This window comes from Pleurodeles waltl, chromosome 10 (assembly GCF_031143425.1).
Source record: "Pleurodeles waltl isolate 20211129_DDA chromosome 10, aPleWal1.hap1.20221129, whole genome shotgun sequence".
NCBI lineage: Eukaryota > Metazoa > Chordata > Amphibia > Caudata > Salamandridae > Pleurodeles > Pleurodeles waltl.
Window position 1 is genome coordinate 599,857,604 of NC_090449.1, and position 23,036 is coordinate 599,880,639.

General features: G+C 44.3%; 1 protein-coding gene across 1 annotated transcript in view; it reads right to left on the bottom strand.

Annotated features, from left to right (window-relative positions):
* Positions 1 to 11,853, bottom strand: part of PLCD1 (phospholipase C delta 1) — a 325,967-nt gene extending 314,114 nt beyond the window's left edge. The window contains exon 1 of the mRNA XM_069211057.1: positions 10,974 to 11,853. Within this exon, the coding sequence (XP_069067158.1) occupies positions 10,974 to 11,007 (34 nt within the window). The 5' untranslated portion in view covers positions 11,008 to 11,853. The remainder of the gene's footprint in view (positions 1 to 10,973) is intronic.
* Positions 11,854 to 23,036: the final 11,183 nt, after the last annotated feature.

Genomic DNA, 23,036 nt, shown 5'->3' on the forward strand with positions numbered 1-23,036 from the left:
ACTAACATCTTGCCGACATCCGATGCTCACAGTTCTGGTGGACAGAGTGAGCTAAAACAGGGCTTCTTGTCTTAGGGGAATGTGTTGGTGAAGGCAAAAAATCTGGCTTTAATGTGCTTCTGCAGGAAAGAGCAGGCATGGACATGTGCCTTTTCTATGCATTAGAGCATTAAATCTGGACCTATTGGCCTTCCAGTGGTGTATTCTAAAACACCAACAATGTTTAGTTCTAGCCCCCCACCCCAGATGTTTAGGTCTAGTTGCGCCCCTGGTCTAAATATCCTTCTGGATAACTGGGTATTTTTGGAAAGGGAGCTCAGACAGCTCCAATCTCACAAATGTTACTCTGCCATCCTGTAGCCAAGGATCTGAGACACTCCTGAGGTCCTTCAGAGTCTCTGGTGGTCTCTGTGGATTTGCTGTGAGCAGTGAGATCTTGGTGTCAGTCTCTCAACACCCTTCCTCCCTCCTAGGGATATGACCTTGCAGAGGGATTCTTGCCTGTGGACACATGACCTTCAGAGAAGTAAATGAATTACCTTCTTTCATTGAAGTAGGACCTTCCGCTGTGTTCTTACCACACCATACTTCTTGAGAGCTAACTCCTCTCATCCAAATCTTCATGCATACCTTTCAGCTCTACCGAATTATGCAGTAGCTGCTGATTTTTAGGACTTTCTACCACTGCTGATTTTGCAACCCATCTCTACAGCATTTTAAGCTGTCCTGTGATCAAAAAGTTATCACATCGCAGGCCGGCTTTAACAAGCTGCAGGAATGGAGCTATTGATCTTGTTTCTAGGCACATCATAGGGCCACCACGCCCCAATGCTGTCTGGGTCACTGTGCCAATTGAGTAGCTGGGCACTACAATCAATAAGGCACATTTCACCTGTGACTGTGTACAGGAGGCTAACTTACTGCTGTTCATGTACAAATCACTACAAGTGATGCTGGTGAGGAAGGATTCTCAAGATCATGGTCCCTTCAGGTGGAAAAGCGCTCAACGAAACTAAATAAAAAATTGTTTGGATGGTCATGTTACCTCTGAACCCACGAAAGCAGCCATGCCCATCCATGTTCTACCCCTTTGATTGTGCATAAGAAAGTCCATGTCTGCGTGACTATGAGAGAGCGAGAGAGATAGTGTTATAGAGAACGTGCATTAATTCATGTGACAAGTTTGAAAGTGTGTGTGTGTGTGTGTGTGTCTGTCCTCACGACTGACCATGGTGAATGCCTTGGTGTCTTTACAGACTTATTCTGAGATACAATAAACAGCCTGTGCTCATGCACTGTAGAGGTAAGGCATTACCAATCCCAGGATGGTCAATGTGTTATTTGTAGATCACCCAGAGGTAATACACAATCTGTTTGCATGCATTATTTGCGGTATGACCATGCAGCTCCTGTTCCCTCGGTATATAAACATGCAGCTCTCAGGAATGTAAATGGTTTGGTTATTTACAGACATACCCTTATATACAGCCCCTGCCATGTGTGCTGTGGTGTAATTTTCCAGCTCTTAGGAAAGGTGCGCCGGTTGCTTACTTCACCCCTGCGTGTAGTCAGGTTAGTGACACACTGTGGGATTCTCTTAAAATTCATTTATCACAAGAAACACACCACATTTCGATGGGTGTGTACCGTAGCGAAGACTATCCTTGAATAACAGGTTTTATTGCATCATAAATCTTTTAAGGGTATGGTTTTCCAAAATATTGAGGTTTTTATGATGGTCTGGTGTAGTGAATATAGGTTTCGAGGGAATTTGGAGTGTGTAAATATGTAGAGGAAACGGACACCCACTGTCTCCTTTGCAAGGTGCGGGGATTTTGTAATGCCCTTGCAGGACGATGGTTGTGAAATCCTGTGACGATGTTAATGTGAAAATATGTCTGAACCTGTAATTCCGCCCACGCAAACCATTCCACACACATCTGACACAATATAACGCTACCGAAAGACTGCAATCAGTGCTGTCAAACAAACACGGTTGCTGCGCAACCCTCTGCTTCGGGTCAGGGTGTGGTGGTGACAGCGCGACTGCCGGACGGTCACCTTCTGTGTGCTACGCCGCAGCTACAAGGCTGAAACCGGAAGTGTTCGGCCCGCCATGCAAGGACCCAGCGCAAGCTCCGGCAGTACCTGCGGCGCAGCCCCTCCCCTACCATTGAGGTGGGCCCTCACTCAAGATAAGGCCACTGACTATCTGTGAGATATATGGGAGACTCAGGGGTCCCTATTCAAATTCTGAAACGTAGGGGGTATAATTTTGTGTTACACCACTGCCACCACGTTCATTCACGGTCCCCCCAAATGTCCCTGGCAGTAGGCGGATTTAAGGGTGAAAACTGTTATTTAAAGCCAACTGGTTCATCTCACCATAAACACATGTTCGTCGATTAGTGGTAGCCCAAGGTTTCAGCTACTCCCATTTTGCTAGCCCTTCTCCTGCTACCCCTCGTATCAGGGGCCATGATGCCACGGAGAGGAAGAGAAGTAAACAATGCTGCAAGAGTCTGTTTTGCTTTCTGTAGCTTCAAATAGATGGTTGTTGCGGGTTATGAGTGGGACAATGGGTCAATCGTTTGATGTCGTTTTTTGTTAAATGTTTAAAATATAAGTCACTTCCGCTGCCCCGAGCATTTTGGTTAATCGATGTATGTAGGCATGTAAACCAAACAGCTAGACCTGTTTTGCATTCTGGGGCATATTGTTAAGCGCGATGTTAGAGGTGTGACAACCCCACTGGTCTTCAGAGGGAAGCTGCCTCTCCAACCCAGAGCTATTTGCCACCCTATCTTTTTTGCCTAGAACTACCTTATGATTTCTTCACTAACATTTAAGCATGTCTGCTTTGCATCTTTACATTGTGTTTTGCTTCTATATCCTTCGGAGCTGCAGAGATGGGTTTGTAGCTCACACAGAAGTCCAGCTCCAAACAAACCAGACAGGTGAAAGCAAACAGGCAATGGAAAATACAAGGAGAGCGCATTGCCACAGTCAAATTGTCTAACTTTCTATAGTGAAAACCCCTTTGAATGAGTATGAAAATGTGCGGTGAGAATAGTTCTGAAATATTATATATGCAAATGGCTTCTGTGTGACCTTAGGCAAATCGCTTTTAAATTCCTGTGTCGCTGTCCCGATATCTGCAACTAAATAAGGGGACCTAGGACCTGGCCGTTGTTAAACTCCAGTAAAATAATGAGACATTTACTATACTTGTTGGCAGTCTCAAACAAGAGGACAGTGATCCTTTAAGTAGCTAACATGGTTGGGGAAGCGTCAAAAATGCAAGTAGTTCCCTAAATCTATTCCAACATAAAGCGCTTCAAGGGGTTCAACTTATTGAAAAATATTTTAATCAGAACCCATGTTTAGTTTTTGGGAGAGAGTTCAATAGGTTAATGTGACTGCTACATAAATCTGCATATAACGTGCATTTCACAAGTTAGAAACTCAACTGGCCCAACTTAGCCTTTCACTTCTCAGCAGGGCTTCGGTGGTTCCAAAAGTGTAATAACCACAACTGTCAACTTGGCTTGTCTCTTGTTAATGGGATTCTAACCACACTTCTCACCTACTCTACAATTTATTAGTAAAGCCAATAGGGGGACTTTTCATTAGAGCTGCAACATGTTTAAAGCAAAAGTCCTGGGAAATTGTGGCATGGCCGCTACACCGTTTAGGTGATGTAGGCACATCTCAGTAAAGCTGTTCAATTTTAAGTCTGGATTGACAGCACAGCCCTATTGCTTGCTATGCACATAACCTTGGGTTTTGGGTGAGACTCTTAAACTACGGACACATCTTAGATCAGCCCAGAAGAGTATTTCTCTATAAACTTGCTATTGACTGTTTGGCGTATTATTCCACCTGTTATGCAGTGCTCGAATTACAGTGCATGGCGGACAGATCTTAAAAGTATACCCAGCCATTAAACTCTATGCTGCTTTCAATTATTTATCTCATATATCACTGAAACGGAAGCAATATTTTTTGCTGTGCTGCATCAGTTTTTGAATGCTTTTCTCATGATTCAAATGCAGTGTCGGCTCATGGGAGGGAAAAGGGGCGTGTGGCAGAGGAAAGAAAACATAATCTTTTTTTTTTAAACTTGCCTTTGTTGCCTCACCTATCCGCTCCTCCGTCCTTGACTGCAGGAACAGGTTCCTAGCCTGCCCTGCGTCCAATCAAAACAATGCTTTCGTGCTGCTGGCAGTATGAAAGCAGTGTTTGGAGCGAGCCAGAGTGAAAGTCTCTGCCTGCTGTTTCAAACCTAGCAATGCAGTGTCTGCGTTGGTGGGTTGGAGAGAGCCCTGTGCGCATGTGTGAGACGGCCGGGCAAGTGAAAATGTGTGTACACCTCATATTATCCCAGAAGATTATGGCACTGGTGCGTTCAAGGGCAATGAGGCCTTTGCTTTGTTTCCAGTTCTCAGTTCAGAAAGTTAAGTTGGTTTGCTAGAGTTGTCCCATGCTTATATGTCTCGAAGATTTATGTGACAAGTGCTGTTCTGCTTGGTAGTCTCCATGTATGTGAGGGTGCATCATCAGATAAGGTTGTAGAGAAGTTAGGGTTTAATGGATGTGCAGATCTTAAAAATCTCTTCCGGTTCAGACATCCAGTGTCTCAAACAATAGCTGCCAAGTAACCAGACCAGGATGTTCAGCACCAAAAAGAAGCTCAGCACCACCAAAACACAATTCCTGCATTTTTGCAACAAAAAAAACATCAAGCAGCATCAACTTCCAAAGTTGGCTCAGTGATATTATCCTGGGAGTATTCAAACACCACTTTTCACCCATGGAAAGTTTCTCAGATTGATTCTGAATCTGACCTCACCTCAAACAAACATATCATCAAGAATACCAAGACTGAAGAAAGTGGCCCTATTTTGCCCAGAGAGTGACTTCAGAACTTCTGTCCAAACCTTCATTCTCCTTCATCTCGATGGGAGCATTGCTCTGCACCACAGCCTCTGATCTCTACACTAGCCCCTCTTTCGGGCATCCTACAAATCAGAGCAAGACTTATCAAGGGCCTAAAGAAGTATATCCCACATTACCCCCACTTTGTTGGAACTCCACTGGCTCCCCTTACTAGCCTGCGCCATCTGCAAAATAAACTCTTATCATTTAGAAAGCCATCATCTATGACTGTCAGCCCACCTATTTGGCTGACATGCTCACCTACTCCAGTGACTCTTGGCACACCCACAACCAGGACATCATCAGACTGCAGATGAAAGAGTGAAAAAAAAACCCAAGAAATTATTCTTTCTGTATTTATGCACCGGGATGTGGAACAACATCCTTTTAACCATCATGACTTCCCCAACACCGATTCAATTTATTAAATAGATGAAGATGTGCCTCTTTAAAGAACAACACATCACGACAAACTAAAGGTCTACTTCTACTCTCAGAACCCAGCTTATCTTTCAACCAGCTTTTGACCATCTTATCAGTTTCATCAGGAAATACATGGCACTCATAATGGACCTCTGTGTCTTTTGGGGAATCAAATCAATGCTAATTGCATCTGGGTGAAGTTATAGTTCAGCACCATAGAAACCAGTACCCAACATGTGTAGAGCCACTCTGGTTCCCTTAGTAATAACAGGCATTGCAAAATGTTTGCCAGGTTTGCATACCTGGCCCAGACATACCTTTAGCCATTCAGTTGCTGCAGCTGGACTCATCTCTCCTTGTCATAGGGGGACACAGCGTGTTGGCGATGGGCAGTCACCCATCTCCTTGACAAGGGTGTTTTGTAATGGTCATGCCTTTGGCCATGGTATCTTGTCCAGGTGTTCCTGCTCTCAGACCACAGGTCAACCCATTGGAAATAGGATTAGATAGGGGTAATTGACCTTTAGGGTTTGCTGCAACTATGGGTGCTACATTATATTTGTCTTTTTTAATAAATAAATTACAATAACTATAAAGTTAAAATGTTAAAAAATCAATCTAACCTGAGTTCTCCAAATGAAAGGAGATGGGGTCTGTACCCTTAGGGTAAAGAGATTTAAGTTTTTGTTTGTAGGAGCACCATGAGCTAAGGAAAGGTCCTCTTGACGAACAGCCAATGTCGAGTTCACAACACCAAAAACTATCACCATTAGGGATGACCTTATATGGAAGTACAAACACCAGAGAGGACATATTGGCCTGGTTAGGGATGGGCAGACAATGGAAAGGGCAAGACAATTCTACAACATAAGACAATTAAAGAAGTGCTACGACCAGCCCTCAGTAAAGAAGGGATTTCTCAAGCAGATTGGGATACCACCCACATGGAGCTGGTGCTCTTTTGGCAAATGAAAGGGCAAGTGCTCCTTCACTGGCTCGAGGAAAGGGGAAATAATGATTTCAGCCTCCATTACATCCTCTGTCAATCTAAGAGGAGGAAGGATCCAGTAAGCCTTTAAACTCCCTGAATCCCTGGATACTGCAGCATCCAACAAGAAGGAAGTGCTCTCCCCCAGCGATAGAGAAGAACCATCAAGAGGGTCTTTGAACTGCCACAACATTTAGTTTCTATAAATATTAGCCAATCTTTGCTTTAATTGATCTGAGGTCAAACAGAAGGCCAATCAAGCCGAATTTGAGCCATTCAAAAGTTCGAGAGGAGCCACGAGACGAGAATTCAAGAAAGGAAATCGGCAGAGACAGGCAGAGTGGGTTCGGTTTTGTTGCAAATGCGAAGAAAATTGACACTTTGTGCCACTGTGTTCCAAACCTGCAAATGCTGGGTAATTGTCAGATAGTAAAAGATACTCTTCAAGCGGGATTGCTAAAATTATCAACATTCAGTTGAGTAATGAAGACCTAGTTATATAAAAACACAGATGTGAAACATAGTAAATAAAGCACAGTAACACTTTAACAAAACTACTGCAAGTGATTTATATACTGTACCCAAAGAAATTAGGCACAAATTTAAGATTAATCACGTGGCACTATTCACTAAATCAAGTGGTAGAAAAAGCTAAATTATGCAGCATAACACAATGTATTCTGTGTTATTATTTCACTTTTGTCATTTTAATACACATTGTAACTGTCTGGGCAAAAATTGACCTCTTTAATACCAGTTTAACACCTGATTACAACAATCCTCGTATGAAATCTGACTAGTTAATGTTTGCAAATGATCTTTCGCTGCACAATGCCAATCATGGTGCTTTTTTAAGTATATTTCGATCTGGTTTACACGGAATTATATTTATATTTAAATGTGTAAATTACACAACAGATGGTGGATTATATGGCAAGTGCAGTAAATGCTAAATTATGTGGAAAATCCCGCAGAGCAGAAACGTATAATTCCTGTGACTATACCCCAACTATTTGCAATACAGCTGTTAAACAGAAAAACTAAACAGCACAATCTCATTTAATGGGGTGTTATTTTCTAGAATCATTTTCACTCTCTTAACAAGATAATTGTTTTTATAGATTTAAATGGAGCTACCTGCATAATACCCCTTCCCATGAACTGTCTAGTCCAGTTTTTCAGAAAGAGGCTTTGGCAGGGGCAGGTAGGTTGTAGCGTTTTAGTATCTTGTTGCTTTCGTTTTACCTTGTGTCCTTAACTTGTGGCCGCGAATGAGTATTTTCTGAAAGGGTGCGGAGACGTCCCTGGTTACCAAGGGTTTTAGGAAGATGCCTAAGGTGATGTGGCCTTCAGTGGTGTGATCAGCCACCTGGGACTGGGACGAGGACGATGATGGGGAGAAGCTTCTGCATGTCTTCCACTGTTTGTGCGGGAAGATGGTGCTGGTCCTGAGTGAGTGCGGACGACAGGCTTCTTCACATATGGAGCTGTGATGGAAGAGACTAGGACACCCGGTGGAGGCCCGAGTAGGAGCATTGGCAACGGGCCTTATGTCAGGAGTCAGGACAGAGGGGTACAGGAACTCGTTCTCCAGAGTACACAGACGTCAGGTAATCTGAGGGTCATCAGATGACAAACACAAAAAAAAATGTTTTACGGAGAGGATTAATTTTAAGTAGCCATAAAGCAACCGGAGGTGCCAATGTATGAACGCAGGTATGCCATCTCAGGGACCAGTATTCATCCAGACATGGAGGGAGCAGTGTGACATCATGCTGGCTAGGTTGTAATGTGCCTCACATTGTTAGTAATGTTTTCCTTAGCCCATGACCTCGAGCCAATATCTGCTTTGAGCCCATACTTATAATGAGAAAGGAAAAGCTAATAGTTAAATGGCCATGGTAAAAACATATTTTTGTACTTGTGCTCCTTCACATTACATAGCGTGTGTGTCATCATCTAAATGTACATGACCTGCATTACGGGCTTATTTTATGTCACTACTAAATAAATCCATGTCAGTCCACGTATCCTCTTGTCGTATAGTACTTGACTTTATGAATTAAAGTCTAATGAGCTCTTCAGCCGACTCACTGATCCAGCCTGCATAAGCATCACAGTAAATATGCGGAACAGTATTCTCTAACAACACTGCTGCCAATAACAAAGTGTAGTTGGACAACCAAACAACACAACAGTGCACACCCCTCCCTCCCCATTCCCTTAAATCACAGACACAATTAGGAATGCAAGTGGGTGCACAACTAAAGCATCTGCTTCCATAACAACAATTAACAACTAATTTTCCTTTAAAATAGAAACTGCATGCAGCTAATCAATATATCTCATACTTTGCAGAGTATAACAAGTAAATACAACATTTACAACTACCACTACAAACTAATTGTGGGCTCCATGGAGTAGGAAGGTACAAGTCTGCAAGAGGCTTCAATGCTTTCAATCATCTGACTTTAAACTACACATAAGCAGCAGGTAACAGAACTATCGCTTTTTATATAGTGCATCATATTACTCTGTAGCTTCAAAGCACCATCACAAGACAGTGTTACCCCATTCAGTGGTACTCATTGTTATCTGACTTAAAGGGATGGAAAGTTGAAACTGTCCTGCTGGGATCCGAGCCAGTGACCACGACGCTAGACACGCAGATTGCTGTGGCAGGTGCTCTTTCTAAAGAAGCATGTCAGTCCATGCAAACCAGGCACTCCTCCTCGATTTCCCTGGAAATTATCTTGGTATTTCTGGGCTGTCTGTGCACACAATATGTGCAACAACAAGTTTCGTCATGGACATCCATTCACTAAAATGCCATTTGAAGCAGAAGTGACACCACGCCTCCATTGACATCCGGTACAACAACTGGTTGACCCCTTTGCTGACCCTTAGCTGTCAACAGCTTCTAATTTTCAGCCAGAGGTTAAGAAGGGGGGATTGCAGAAAACGAATAGTGCTCTTAAGAACCGGGTACTGTGTGTTACGTATGCTGCCTCCATGGCCTCTGAGATCAGAGGTAGCAAAGGTAGTCGAATGGATAGCAAAGGTCAAGTTAGGGTTACCAGCAGCTACCCCTGGCTACCCCTTCTTGATATAATGGATTGAAAATGGTTGGCTAAACAAATAATGAGCAAATCAAAGATTGAGTAGGTTTGTATGTCTGCTCCCTGGGATAAATAGTCTCTAGGCACTTCTGTCTGGGAGACTAGAAAGCAGGGGTGTAGATTTCATTGGTGCAGTAGGTGCAAGGCACCGGGGCTCCTCGGAGGCCTGAGGGGCCAGCTGAACCCCCATATTGCTGCGTTTCACAGTTCAAACAGCATCCAGGGCTCCCATCTCTTCCCTTGCTTTAGGGCCCATGCAACACTGGCTAAGCCAGGGTCTGACTGGAAGGCGGGCATTCGGCCGAGGCCCACTGCCCGAGGTGAGATGTGGGCCGGATTTTTCTTCCTGAGCTGCAGCAGCCCCTCCCCGTCCTTGCATAGAGTGTCATTCTGCCTGCCCGCCCATTGCCACATACAGACAGGCAGTGGGGTAGCCTCAGCAGGCATAGCATGTGCCTTGCCTCCCCTTACCCTGGCCTTAAGGCTTAATGCGTGGCAAGAAGGCTCCCCCTCGGACGGGAGGTGCTGCTTATGAGCAGAAAACTTCACGCTCACTTTGCAAGTGAGGTGGCAGGGGCTTGTAATATGAGGTTTAGCAAAGGGAGGTCCAATGAACTAAGGATGAGCATCAATTCACCAGTGGATGAGGTGCAGTAAAGATTTCATTCATTTCGATTTTCCTGACCTTGCAGGCTATAGAAGGCTTTACTTACCACAATGTTCTCACAAAATGAGCTTCACGCACGGCTGCGATCCGCAAGTGTGGGCCACTTTTTTGGGGGGTGGGGGCGGGGGATGGCCGGGCCTATTTTTGCTCCCAATCCGACTGTAAATTAAACCACTTATAGAAATGTACAGAATTAAAAAAGGATGGGTTTACTTCTGAATGTATTTGAATTGCTAGCATTGTTGAAATGGAAGGAACAACTGCCATTTTGCTCAGTCAACATTTATAATGCCAAAAGCAAAACTAGAGGTGAAAGAATGCAAATAAAACCACAGCATTGGGTGAAATTCTAACTTCTGACTAGGGACATATTAAAATGTCTGAGTACGTCATCAGTGTAAAAACTCAATTGGCAGTGGGGTTTGACGCAATGGGCCGTAAAGCAAGCAAGGGAAATGTTCTACATTGCCTGATTTGGTAGCACAAAAACATCTATAATTGGGGTGCTTTGAGCCAGTGGCGTACCGCAGCACGGTGCCCCCTCCTGCAAAATACGAAGTGGAGCCCTCCGTCTTTCATATCACACAGATGTTTATTTGCCTTTGGCTGAATTGGGACCCCCCTGAAGGGTTGAGGGCCCCGGAAGGGTTGCCCCCAACGCCGCAGGGGCTGCAGGGCTCTTGTGTTGCGCCCCTGCTTTGGACCCCCAGCACCCATCGGGGCCATTGCTGCATTATTGACAGCTAAGCCCCTTGTCCGATGGCAGGCGTCGCCGAACCTCACTCATCTCGTCGGAAAAAACGTGGTAGGTAGGTACTAGTAGGAAAAACACGCTTACTTTTAAGATCATCGATGTAGCTTCTGGATACCATGATACCCCTCGGGAAGAAACGGAGAATTGGTCAAAGAAGTCCAGATGCTCCAAAACGAGTCCGTTAAATTAAGAGTTTCTGCTTGAACAGTCCAGAAGCAGTCAGCCTCCTTTCTTCCTCGTCCCAGGACCAGCCAGTGTCTCGTCCGCCTACGGACTGCAGGGGTGGCTCATGTTTCATGCAGATACTCGCAGACGGGGCAGTGTCCAACCCTGGATGCCACAGGATTTTTTAATAAAGGGGCGTTAGCCCTTACATTCCACAGTTTTCTGCTGAGGGGGAGGGACAGCTTGGCCTCCTGAAACACACAGGTGGCTCGGCAGGCTCGAAGATATAATGTTTGTCTGCACACGGGACGGGCAGTGATGTGGTGGGCGCTGTGTACCTGGAAGCGGGATATGTCGGCCCTCAGATTCCTTGGGAGACGCCGATCCTCAGAGCTTGTTGCTGCCCGCACACATGGTCGATCCTCAGATCCCGCGGTCTCTGCTGCTCCCCGGAGGGTGGGGTCTTCTCTGTCAGGATCGTCCTGTCGGGCTGGGTGCTCCAGCAAGGCTCGGGCCGGTGCCAGGTTGCTGTGATTGCTGTAAGAGGCTCCTCCTAGCCACCCCCGGGCTACGGGGATCCACCCTGCTCTGAAACTCAACACCCAGTCTCCCAGTCTCAGCAGGAGCACGGCTCCAGAGCACCTGGGACCGAAAGGCAGGCATTGCCGCAGAACGGAGGCAGGGGGTCCGCTGCTCCCCCAAGCCTCCGATGCTTCGGGGCTAACTTCTCAGAAAGCCCCGCTATCCCGCATCGCCGCATCAAGTCTGTTCTTAAAGGGAGGCCACGTCTAGAGCGGCCAGTGACCTGAGAAGAAGCTATGCCCAAATCTACTGTGCCACCTGACACCATCACCCCTCAACAGAAAGACCTGAGCCCAAATATGCCCTTGACACGAGACCCATGTCACATATGAGCCCCACTGGATATCCTTAGACATCGGACACACCCCAGAGCTGAGCACGTGCTACGGGACATCAGACCCACGCCATAGCAGGACCTCAGCCCAAAGAATGCCCTTGGACACCCACAAGTCCGTTAGAGAAAGACCGAGCCCACAGGATATCCCCACTTATCAGCCCCCTCCCCCTTAGAGTAGAACATTACCTCGCAGCATGCCCTCTGACGCAACCTCACCCCAGAGTAACTCCTAATAAACTCACCGAGTGACCGCTGACCCCTCCCCCTTCTCCCGACCCCGTAGCAGAACATAATAACTCACACTGTGAGTTCTAATACGCACGGCATCACAGAGCAGGAGCTGAGCACAGAGGGGGCCCTTCAGTACCAGCCCCAGCCCACAGCAGGCAAAAGCCACGGGTCCAGGATGTACGGACAGCTATGTCTCACTGACAGATGGGTGTGACCCCCGCATGCATTTAAATTATAAAAAAAAATATGCCTACTCGTTTAAACAAGTAACAAGAAACAAGCGGACGTTTTGATAGTTGTTGGCGGAGTTAAATCGCATTTCATCTGTGAGGGCCGGAGATCGAATTCACTTGAGGCCTACATTCCATACACATTTCCAGGAAACACTCTGCGTTGGTAAAGGGGCCTGTCTGAAACTGCTCGGAATTAAAGGAGCGTTGTATGTGTCAGTGAAGCTATTTGAAGGCATGTCTCCACCAATCACTTTTACCTTAAGGTGTAGATGGCCCGCGCCCTTATTTATATAAACACAGATAAGCACTGTACAGTCCATCTCATCAGCCCTATTAAAAGCCTTCGGCAACGCTGACCAACAGCCCAGTTTTTCAGGTCTGTCATTACTCTGTCTTCACGATTAATCCGCGTACCTGCAAATTCATGAAAATTGATGCATTTTCATCCAGAAGCCGAGCTATCAAGCTTGCAACAGGGGTATTCCCCCACACCTTGTCATTTTGTGACTATTAATGTTGTGTACAGTCCCCATACGCACCACATGCAATTAGACAGCTACTCTGAGGCACAGACATCTGTGGCACAATGTGCGCGGGAAGCAGCAGCCTAGCAGGGGGTGACATGGGCCATAAGGCAGGCCACGGAAATGGGCCCCGAATTCCCTGGTTTGGTAGGAAAAGACAATAAGTGGGGTGCAGTGCGCTTCACAGCCTGGTGCCCCGGTGCCACCACACCGGATGCACGCACAGTTGATAGGTAGCCCTTGGCTGGAAAATGCGGTCATTTTGATGAATTGAGCGGGGAAGGCAGGACAGGTTTCTCGAGGCAAAGCAGAGCACCATACCAAAACGGCAATACTGCCGACTTAATCTGACCGAAAAAGCTTTCTAATCCAAGGTGCCAAACCTCACGCTGTTTAGTTGGAGGCTTTCCATTTTAAAGGGCTCATCCCGAGTCCGGTGCAACAGTTATGTGCAGTGAAAAGGTCTTAACGTGTTTGCAGGCACGCTATTGGGGTTCTGGTCAGGTTTGACTCCTTAGTCAATATTCCTCAGCACTCCATATGGCATGATCTTGCAGTGAGAAAGATTTTCTTAACCTGGGCCCTGGAATTGACCTGTGTCAGATTGTAGATTGATGGTCGATGCCTCTGCAAGGTCGGTAAGGCCAGGGCATTCAGTCAGTTTTCAGACAAGCCTGTGTCTCTGTAGGCCCAGGGCATGTTCATTGGTTGTTGGACCTGATGGAATACAGGGACGCTCTTTGCAGCTGTGAAACGGTTTAAATGAACAGGCAGCTAAAGCTTCAAGAACGCATTCCAGGCCCCTCTGCCCTGCAAACTAAATGTAATAAATGCCATTCCCGCTCACAGGGGAGGGGACGGGGTGTAGTGTGTGTATGATAGAAGCTTGCACTGATGTCATGAGTGGTGTTTGTTCTTTGTATGAGAGGGGTGCACAAACTCCCCCTTCTGTGTTGTACTTGCTCTGTGTAATGGAAGACGTTACCCGTCCCACAAGTAATATGTGTGTGTTACTTGAAGGCTGTTTCTGTAGCACTGATAGTATAAGGGGCCTAGCAAGAGACCGGCTGTGCTGAGCTGTGACATTGCTTCTGCAATGCTGGGCGCGCGCTTTCAGTTCTGCCGCAGCATCCTGTCTCTTCTGTGAGTGGCTGGAAAACATGCATTGCTGCTGCCCATTACGCATGTATGTTGTGTGTGGGAAGCCTGCCTTTTACTGCCGACCATGCGCCTTTCTACTTCTTCTAACTCTGCAACACTCATTCTTTATTTGTAGGAGCACAGCTGCGGCCTACACTGCACTTATTCCTTGCACTGCTGCTAATCATGGGGCGGCTTTTGTGTACGTTTGTGTGAGAGGCACCTGTGCGGCCACCACCTATGATGTACTTGCCCTTTGTGTGAAGTGTGCGCTACTGATATGTATACTATATCGGTTGTGTCTTTGTTAGTGAAGCATTTCTCTATACCGATGCCTGTGATGTACTTGTGTGTGAAGAATGCCTTCTGTCCATGGATGGGCCTTCCTCGTGCTAACTGTGCTAAGCACGTTGTGTGATGGAGGTTTGCACTGATGATGTCAGAGCTGCGCCTGGTGTGTGTGTTTGAGTAGCCTTCTCTTCTGCTCCCTGTGGTCAGTAGGCCCAACCTATCATTCTGCTACTCTGGCGTTTCCCGGAAGACTTGAACATTGTTGCCAGGACTGATTTTGGACTGATTTTGTCTACTAGCTTGTCGTTGCTAGTCAGTGTGTGAGATAAGCTCACAAAGTGGTTGCCTTTGTTGTTTTGTGTGTCAGTGAATTGTGCACTTCTGCTCTTGTTCTCCCGTGAGTGAGCATGTGCGAGTGTTTACGCTCTTGTTTGTGAGACACTTGCGTTCAATAACAAGCTTGGAACCCGCCACTGCTTACCGTTCATTGGCATCACTGTTGCTATTCTTTGCTGCCTCCTAATTGGGCAGTGCTTTTCCATTCTTCACTTCCTTTTCTTTCCTTGTTGTATAAGTGTCCCTCTGCTGGCCATCCACTGCTTGCACTATGATTTTGCACTATGATTCAGGTACTATTTCTTCTTTTGAAAAAAACACTATAATGCTGTCAAATCAAAACTGGCCGCATCATAGCGCTTTTTTTTACCTTCTCACAACCCCATCCCTGGTTCTTCCCCCTACCCACCTTGCGTCCCTGTTTCTACTCCCGTCATCCCACTGCCCTCCTATCCTCCCCCCGCCACCCACCATGCCCCTCCTATTGCTACACTTACTCCCACCTGCCCTCGTCTGTTTATTCTCACCCCTCTGACAGCTAAAATATAATAATACAAGATAAAACATTGACTTATTCTGGGTAGCTAAGGCACAGAGCAAAAGTATTTTCTTGAGAGAAATGCCATTAAAGTTTTTTAAAGAGCGCCAAACAATATTAATGTCAAGAAACTCACGAATAAGTCTTCCAAACTAAAAAAAAGAAGAAAAATGTGATGAGTAAATAAAAAGTACAGCAATCAGGCAAGATGGTCTTGAGATATACATTTTTAAACATCAGAACATCAAAAACATCAAGAAACAAAAATACACCAATTAAAGATTATGGTTATGGGTGAACAGTTCTGAGGTGCCTTTTTAGGCTGGATACAGTGGAGTGTGGGTCTGTAAACCTAGCTAATAACTGGGTTAGCAGTTTACCTTTGTGATTAGTCTTCAAAACTAAGTCAAAATCTTCCAGCAGACCAAGGCAGGACATTGTAGGCAACGAGGGCTCCTTCAGGTAGAATACAATGAACTAGTGTATTCCGTTTTGGTGCCAAATGCTCAGAGCTGGTTCACCTGGAAATTGTAGCAGTCAGTCACTTTGCAATGAGGATCACCTGGCTACCTTTTCCCTCTGGCTTCTCATAAAATTCGGGGCTTTAGCGACTCATTTACTGTTTGGCAGGTGCCCCACTAGTATTCTGAGTAGCAGAGGCCCTTATCTAAGCCCCTGGGTAAGTGCTGCTAACGATATCTAGAGATCCTCGCCAACCTGAACAAGGTAGGGCTACCTCCACTGTGGCTTATTGGCCATATGATGAACTACCCTCCAGGTCAAGGTTTTCCGTAGTTGTAGCCAGATGAAACTCCATTACAGGAAACCCAGTGGTTCCCCACCTGTAAATTAGGTGGGGGAACCATGAGTTTGGCAAGGCACGAGTGCTTCCAATTTATGGTAGTGCTCTTGCCCCACCAAATACTAAATCAGACCATTAGTCTTTTTCCTACTGCTCAAAATTCCTCAGAAAAGTAAGGAAGAATGTTGTAATCACCAAGGCCTCCACCGGCAACAATATGTCTTATTTAGGCTCCTGCTGAAATCTTCATCTTTGGTGACTAAAGCTCTAAGCAAAGAAAGTTGAAAATTGTAGACACCAAAGCTCCTCTGTGTGCTGGTAATTTGTAAAAAGGTGGAGTTTGAAAATATCCATCATAACAACAATGAGTGCTTCAAACTCTGATGCAGAAAGCTACAAGGGAAATGAACCAGAAATCCTACCCCTCAAGGTGGTGTCTTAGTCAGGTGACCTCAGCACCATGTCTTGTTCCTCCTGAAGTCAAACATTTTCCAAGTCCCATTTTCGTCAGTTGCTGGATACCTTTGTCCTGGTCACTCCTAAGTCCCAAATTGCAAGACACTACTTCTGGAGTACCAAGTCAAAGGTATTGATGGGATGCAAGCTTCGCTACTTGCTCCAGCCAGGACTCCAGCACATGCTCTTTTCACTAGTCAGCTTCTTCTTCTAGAAAGATGCTATTCTTCTTCCAAGGGACCAAGGAGATCAGCCCGCTTGACTATTAAGAAACATTTCCAAACTTGGTACCAGGGAAAGCAGGATCCAAGACCTCAGTACTTTCTTCAGTTAGACACAGACAGCAGGTTCTTGCTCTTTGGTTCTTCTCCATGTCCAGTTGTTTTCTAACGTCTCTAGGGTGGAAGTGTTTCTTATATGAGTCACTAGCAGGGGATTCACAATAAGACCTTATTCCTAAGAAGGTCCCTAAATGGGGGTTACCCTCTGTTGCAGCATGTCTTCAACTTTACCGCAAAACCACCTCAGAAAGTACTATCCCAGGGTATTTGCAAGTTGGATAGATCCCAGCACCATTACCAGGAGGTGCCCTATTAAAATGAGAACCAAGCCTTCTCCATCTTCAGAAATACAGACTGGTTCTAGGCACAGAAATGTGATGGCAGGTTAGGTAGGAGATCTGGGTGGAAAAAGTTAAAGCTTGTAGAAGACTCTGTAAAGATCAGAGGGAATGGCCTGTGTCTCGTCTCCCGTAGAAGTGAGTATTCTTTCACCTAAATTAGGTCATCATTATTTCTTTTATTTTGTTTCTCCATATTAACCATTCCCAGTTCTGATGAATCCTAAAAAAAAACCTCTTTCAATGCACTAAAGCCCATAAGCTTAAAGAGATTTCAAGATGCTAAGAATTCTAAGGAGTTGAACGTGTAGAGGACAGAGACTGGTGGACGTTTTCCTGTCTAGACTCAGCAACGCATGTTGGATATCTCAGGGACCTTTACTGTGCTTCTTTGTGGGTGCACGGAAGCTCTTGGACCAAAGGAAAGATAGGATTCAGGAACTGGGGGAGAGTGAATGAGAATATGGAAAACAAAACTTTCCCCTAGAAGGCGCATCCTCCAAACTGAAATTTCATGAAGGTATATATTGGAAGTGACCTGAGCTCTTATGTGCTGCACCTAGCCCTTTCAACTCCTCAGTGTGTGTGTTCTACCTAACCCTGTCATCCCATAATCCCAGTTCTCTGTACTGAAAGTCCGTGTGGATCGCTTGGTGCTCCTGGGCAGAGTGGGCATACTGGGGAGGGGAAATTCATTACATGTTCATAGGAATCCACCAATGACATAATCTGGTACCAGACAGTTTACTGTAAAGGGTTGGAAGTCGGATTCCTGACTTAGTTAGTTTGTTGTGATTCTGTTCGCATATAATAACTTAGTATGATGCATGACATCTAGTGTCATGACTCGACCAAAAGTCCTGGTGGTAGCAAAGGAGAGAAGGGAAACAGATCCTGGTAGTTGGGGTTTTGAATTATGTTATGATATGTTAATGATTCTTGTACAGCATGAGCTGCTACTCATAAAGAGCATTCTGCTGCTCAGAGCTACAAAGGTCACTGCACAACACTGACTCTAAAATCACTGTCAAGCAAAAAGCAGGGGTTTAAGAGCATTTCCGAAAGGATGATGTACATAAATCTCTTTAAGAGTATGCAGTAACGCATTCCAGTGTTTTCCTGCTATATTGCTAAAATCGCTACCTCTGGAAAGTGTTTTCATAAACCTGTGGATTATCAGATTATGATTGTTGATTGAGCGAAGAGGACGGGTAGGGATATAAAGTTTCCTGCATGTACTGTATTCTCCAATTATGAATTCCCAGATGGACAACACAGAGGGACTTAAATAGAGTCCCTTTCTCAACAGGCAACACATTTAGTTTATGACTGAATGCAGTTACATGTGCCCTTCCCTTAAGTCTGACTATCAAATGAATTGCTGTTTCTGCAGCACCTGAAGTTTTGACAACCCATTTTGAAAATTCATAAGTAGAGGCTATTACAATAATACCGTCATGAAAGGAATAAAGCTTATGGGGCGATTTTCATTGCTTTGATGACGTTACTATAACACCTAGTTGCCGAATAAAATGAATATTACTACCGCTACTGGTGCATGTGAACATAGGGTCCTCTGTGGGGTACCTCTGCCCCCCCCCCAAAAAAAAACCCTGTGTGGTTCGTGATCATATATGGACAAGTTTGTCCCTCAAATATTTCCCTCTCCTTAAAGCAAACATTGGTGATCGTATTACATTTGATCCATTTTAGTAGAGGTTATCCAAGGTTATTGAACCTTAGGAGGGACTTCTAATCTATAAACATGTGGTCTATGCATTTACTAAATGTCTCATCCACTTCCTGTAGGGCAAAACTCAAAAGATTAGCACAGACTTGCTCGATAAATCAGGGGATTTAAGGAGACATTCAAAACATCAATGATGTATAGTTTAATAGACAGTAATATTGATACATCATTAGTACATCATTGATATATTGCTTTAGGCAGAAATATTGTTTAGCATTGGGTTCTGTCACACAAAAACCTACTCTGCCCATAGTAGTGCACTTAGGTTCGTGACAACACAAACCTGAGGCTCATTGATGTGCCACTAATTTTGTTAAAATAAATGTCCTGTTCATAAGTGAAAAAGGCCATTTCTGCTAAGTTCATGGTAAACGAGACAATAGTACCATCCCACCATGGGGACCCCTAAGAAGGCCATCAACCACTCTGTGTGTCTCCAAATGTGGTATGCATGTTTAAAGCTAATCAATATCAAACCCTACAATTATTTGTGTAGTTGGATATAAAGCTACTCTTTTGAAGAAATTCAATACATCCTTAGTGTCCCTCTTCTAAGTGGGCATGGTTGTTACAAGACAGCACAGGAAGAAGTCATAAGACGATTATATTGGTTTGAGCAGAAGGCCAGTGTCACAAGCTAAGTACAAGTATATATTTTAGGTAGATGGAAAAACTAGGCAACCAGTGTTAGTAGTGAGGATAAATGCTCTCTCTTGTTTACTTACAAGCCAAGCTGATTGCATTTCCATCACTGAACTTGCATTCTCATGTTTTATTCTCTTGATGGATCCCCTCTCAGTTTTTCACAACTTCCGAAGGCTGCTGGAAGAGACTTAAAGGATATAATTACCAGGGGAAGCTCCTCCGCTATGGCGTTGCCCCCACGCCAGCAGAAGCAGCTACAAAAATTTTACAGTAAAACCATAATGAACTATGTTTTTTATGGTTTTACTGTAAAAGAGGTGGGGCCATGGGGCGTGACAGGGACAGCGGGGGAGTGCACAGCACTCCACCTCAGTGCACATGTATGTTTGGCCAGCCATCTCGGGCCGGCCAAACATACATGCACACTTGGCTCTCTCCAACCGGGCACTGTGTTGCTGGGTGGGAGAGAGAAGGCAGAGACTCTCACTCTGCCTCGGAGAACCCTTGCTGGGCACTCCGTCTAATCCTAATGTTGCTTTCATGCTGCCAGAAGCATGAAAGCAGCGTTAAGATTGGACACAGGGCATGCTGGGAGCTTGTGCCTGCAGAAGGCCCAGAGCGGATCGGAGCGACGCAGCGGCAAAGTGTTTTTAAAATTATTATATATATTTTTAATCGTCCCCTCCACCATGCGCCGTGATGAGCTGTCCCTTTTCCCTCCCATGAGCCGTGACTGATCATAACTCTCATATTTTCCTTTAGTGCAGGAAAAAATGCCTGCACCCCATGAGTATCAATTAGCAGCCATCATTTGTGATTGTCTCAGAACTTGGGCATGGAAATGTAGTCTGCAGTTTTAAAAAGTGGTTCACTTTGGGTGAACCCTGTCTCCATCAAAGTCAAGTACTTTTCTAGCACTCACTTTGTTCCAATACGTTTAGATCATCCACCAGGGTAAGTATGTCATGTGTCTTCTGCACCGGAAAACCGCCCACGTCGGTTAGAAATGTTAACATGAACGTCAGGATGACAGTGAACTCATGTGCCAGGCTCCCTCAACCTTGTATGTCCCCTTCAAAACTGTCTATAAAACTAATGGTTTTCTCAAAAATATTTGGAAAATTGTACTTTAAAATGCACCATTTGGCTCATTTATTTTCTAAAATGGTCTTGGAGGGAATGGAAGTATATGGTCCCAAAGTTTAATTTCTGTTTTCTACTTTTATGTAGTGCAATTTACAAAAAAATATTGAGTCCGTTCTTATGTCGAGTGGGCAAGTGCTTTGACCTGTTGTAATCTATCTGTGGGCTTTTAACCACACCCACTGCATGCCCAGCACTACCACTTGTTCATGGGCTTGCCTTTCAAAAATCCTTTGTTATCATTGGTAAATGCTTTACGCCTGTCCCTCCTTGAGGCGGTTTTGTTACTGCCTTGGACACCGACCCTGTTACATGGATAATTGCATGTTTCCCGATATGTTTGACTGCGAGCGGACTTCTTTTTCCTTTTTGTCTCTCCTTTGCACTCATGCTCATGATGGCCATGGGACTTTGAATCGGCTTGCTTATGTCAACTGTTTTACTTCCATTTTCAATTTATGTGGCAAGAAAAGTCCAGTTAGGAATGTACAAGCTAATAGCACTAACTCAAGCAAACGCAAGACCCATTGCATTGCAAATGCTTGTTTCCTAATCTGAACTATGAAAAGCCTGGTAATGCAATGACAATACAGTTTCATTTTTTTAATAGCAGAAAGACATCACTGTTTTAAAATTAGCACAGCAACAAAGTCCACTCGCATACACTCTCCATTTTACCATAACCGAAGCAAAATTAACTCCCAGCTTAGGTTTGCCTTTGATTTTCAGTCATGTAGAGGGAAAAGGCAGACATATTTACAACATTGATCACTGATATAGTCACAGGGGCCAATTGACTAAATCATTTAAGAGTCCGGGAAGCAGTACTATAGGAGTACTACAAAGAGATGCCCGTCTTTTCTATTTGCTCTAATTGTATATTCATATTTCCTGAATATTGTCCCCTTAGGCACCTTCAATGCTTCTCCCTTGTTTGCTAAAGATACTCATAAGTAGTATGGAAACATTGAGTGTGTATGCATCCCCATATTACTATAAGCCAAATGTATTGAACACAACTCATTAATTGAAAGGTTTTTTTGCAAAGGCGTTTACAAATTAAGTGATGCTCTAAAGACGTTACTTCAGGCTTATTTGGAGGAAAGACATTTATTTTTCACGTAGTGCTCTTAAAAACACTTCATCCCTGTAATGCTGATAGCATTCTTTTGAAGGTTTTGACATAGGTTTCATGAATTAAGTATGCTTTTAGATATTGTCCAGCCAACACGTGGTTTGCCCTTTAAAATGGCATGCAAGTCTAGGGCTTTTTCACGGCTGTAACATACAGAAAATTGAAAGAGGACCATATTGTCAGTTTATGTAGGCATTAGGATACATTAAAACAGTGCCACACTGTGGTGAGAAACAGTGCATCTGGGTCAAACACTGCACATGTGCTCTTAAAATTAGTTTTATATTGTGACAGGTGAATATGGTATGTGAGAAAACTAAATGTTTAATAGAATTGGAGAATACAAGACTATATAGACTTGAAATTTAGCGTAGGTATTGATTATAAGTTCTATTATTTTACTCTCCAAATTAGCTTATTGAGGCTCAAAGGTAAGTGATTCATGGAGAAGGACGTGGAGTCAGAATCTCATTAATGCTGTTTTGGTTGTAATTTTTTTTTTTTCCAGAGACTCCCACTGATGCAGCATTGTAATATATTTGTTTAAACCAGTTTGAATTAAGGCACACGGTGTTTCCACTGACACTGTAGATCACCACTGATCTCTTGACAAGCCTATGATATGTGACCTAGAAATTAAATACTTTGAAATCTATTCAGACATGGCATTTCTGGAATGCTTCCTCCAGCGATACACATTCCCATTTTGAAACTGTGAAACATGTTTCAAACACCCACGTCAAACTTCATAAGGAACTCACAGTTTGTGTGTTCAGTTCACTTCAGTGCACCTGATAGGCTTAAGCTCTAAACTGCTAAGTAGAGGGAGGTAAAGAGATTTCGTTCTTTCAAATAGTCCATAGGTTAGTGTAGTGAGCTAGACAGTCAGTCCGTCTTTCATCCTTCTATGTTTACGATAAAGGGTACAACTAAGTTATTGATATACTGTGGTAATAAGTCATGGATGAATATTACCTTTTTATTTAAGAGGCTAATTACGATTCAAACTTCGGAATTAAATGTTAGTTTCTTGTGCAAAGGACCATTTGTTTATCCAGTAATTATTACTGGGATCATGATGGACCCCGTTCACAAAGGTAGAATTACACATGTAGACTTACTCATGCGTGAGCTTACTATAACAAGCATTAATAGCTTCACACTTTTTGATATTTACCATTTCCAAGTGTAAATTTATTACTAGTGTAGACTTGCATGTC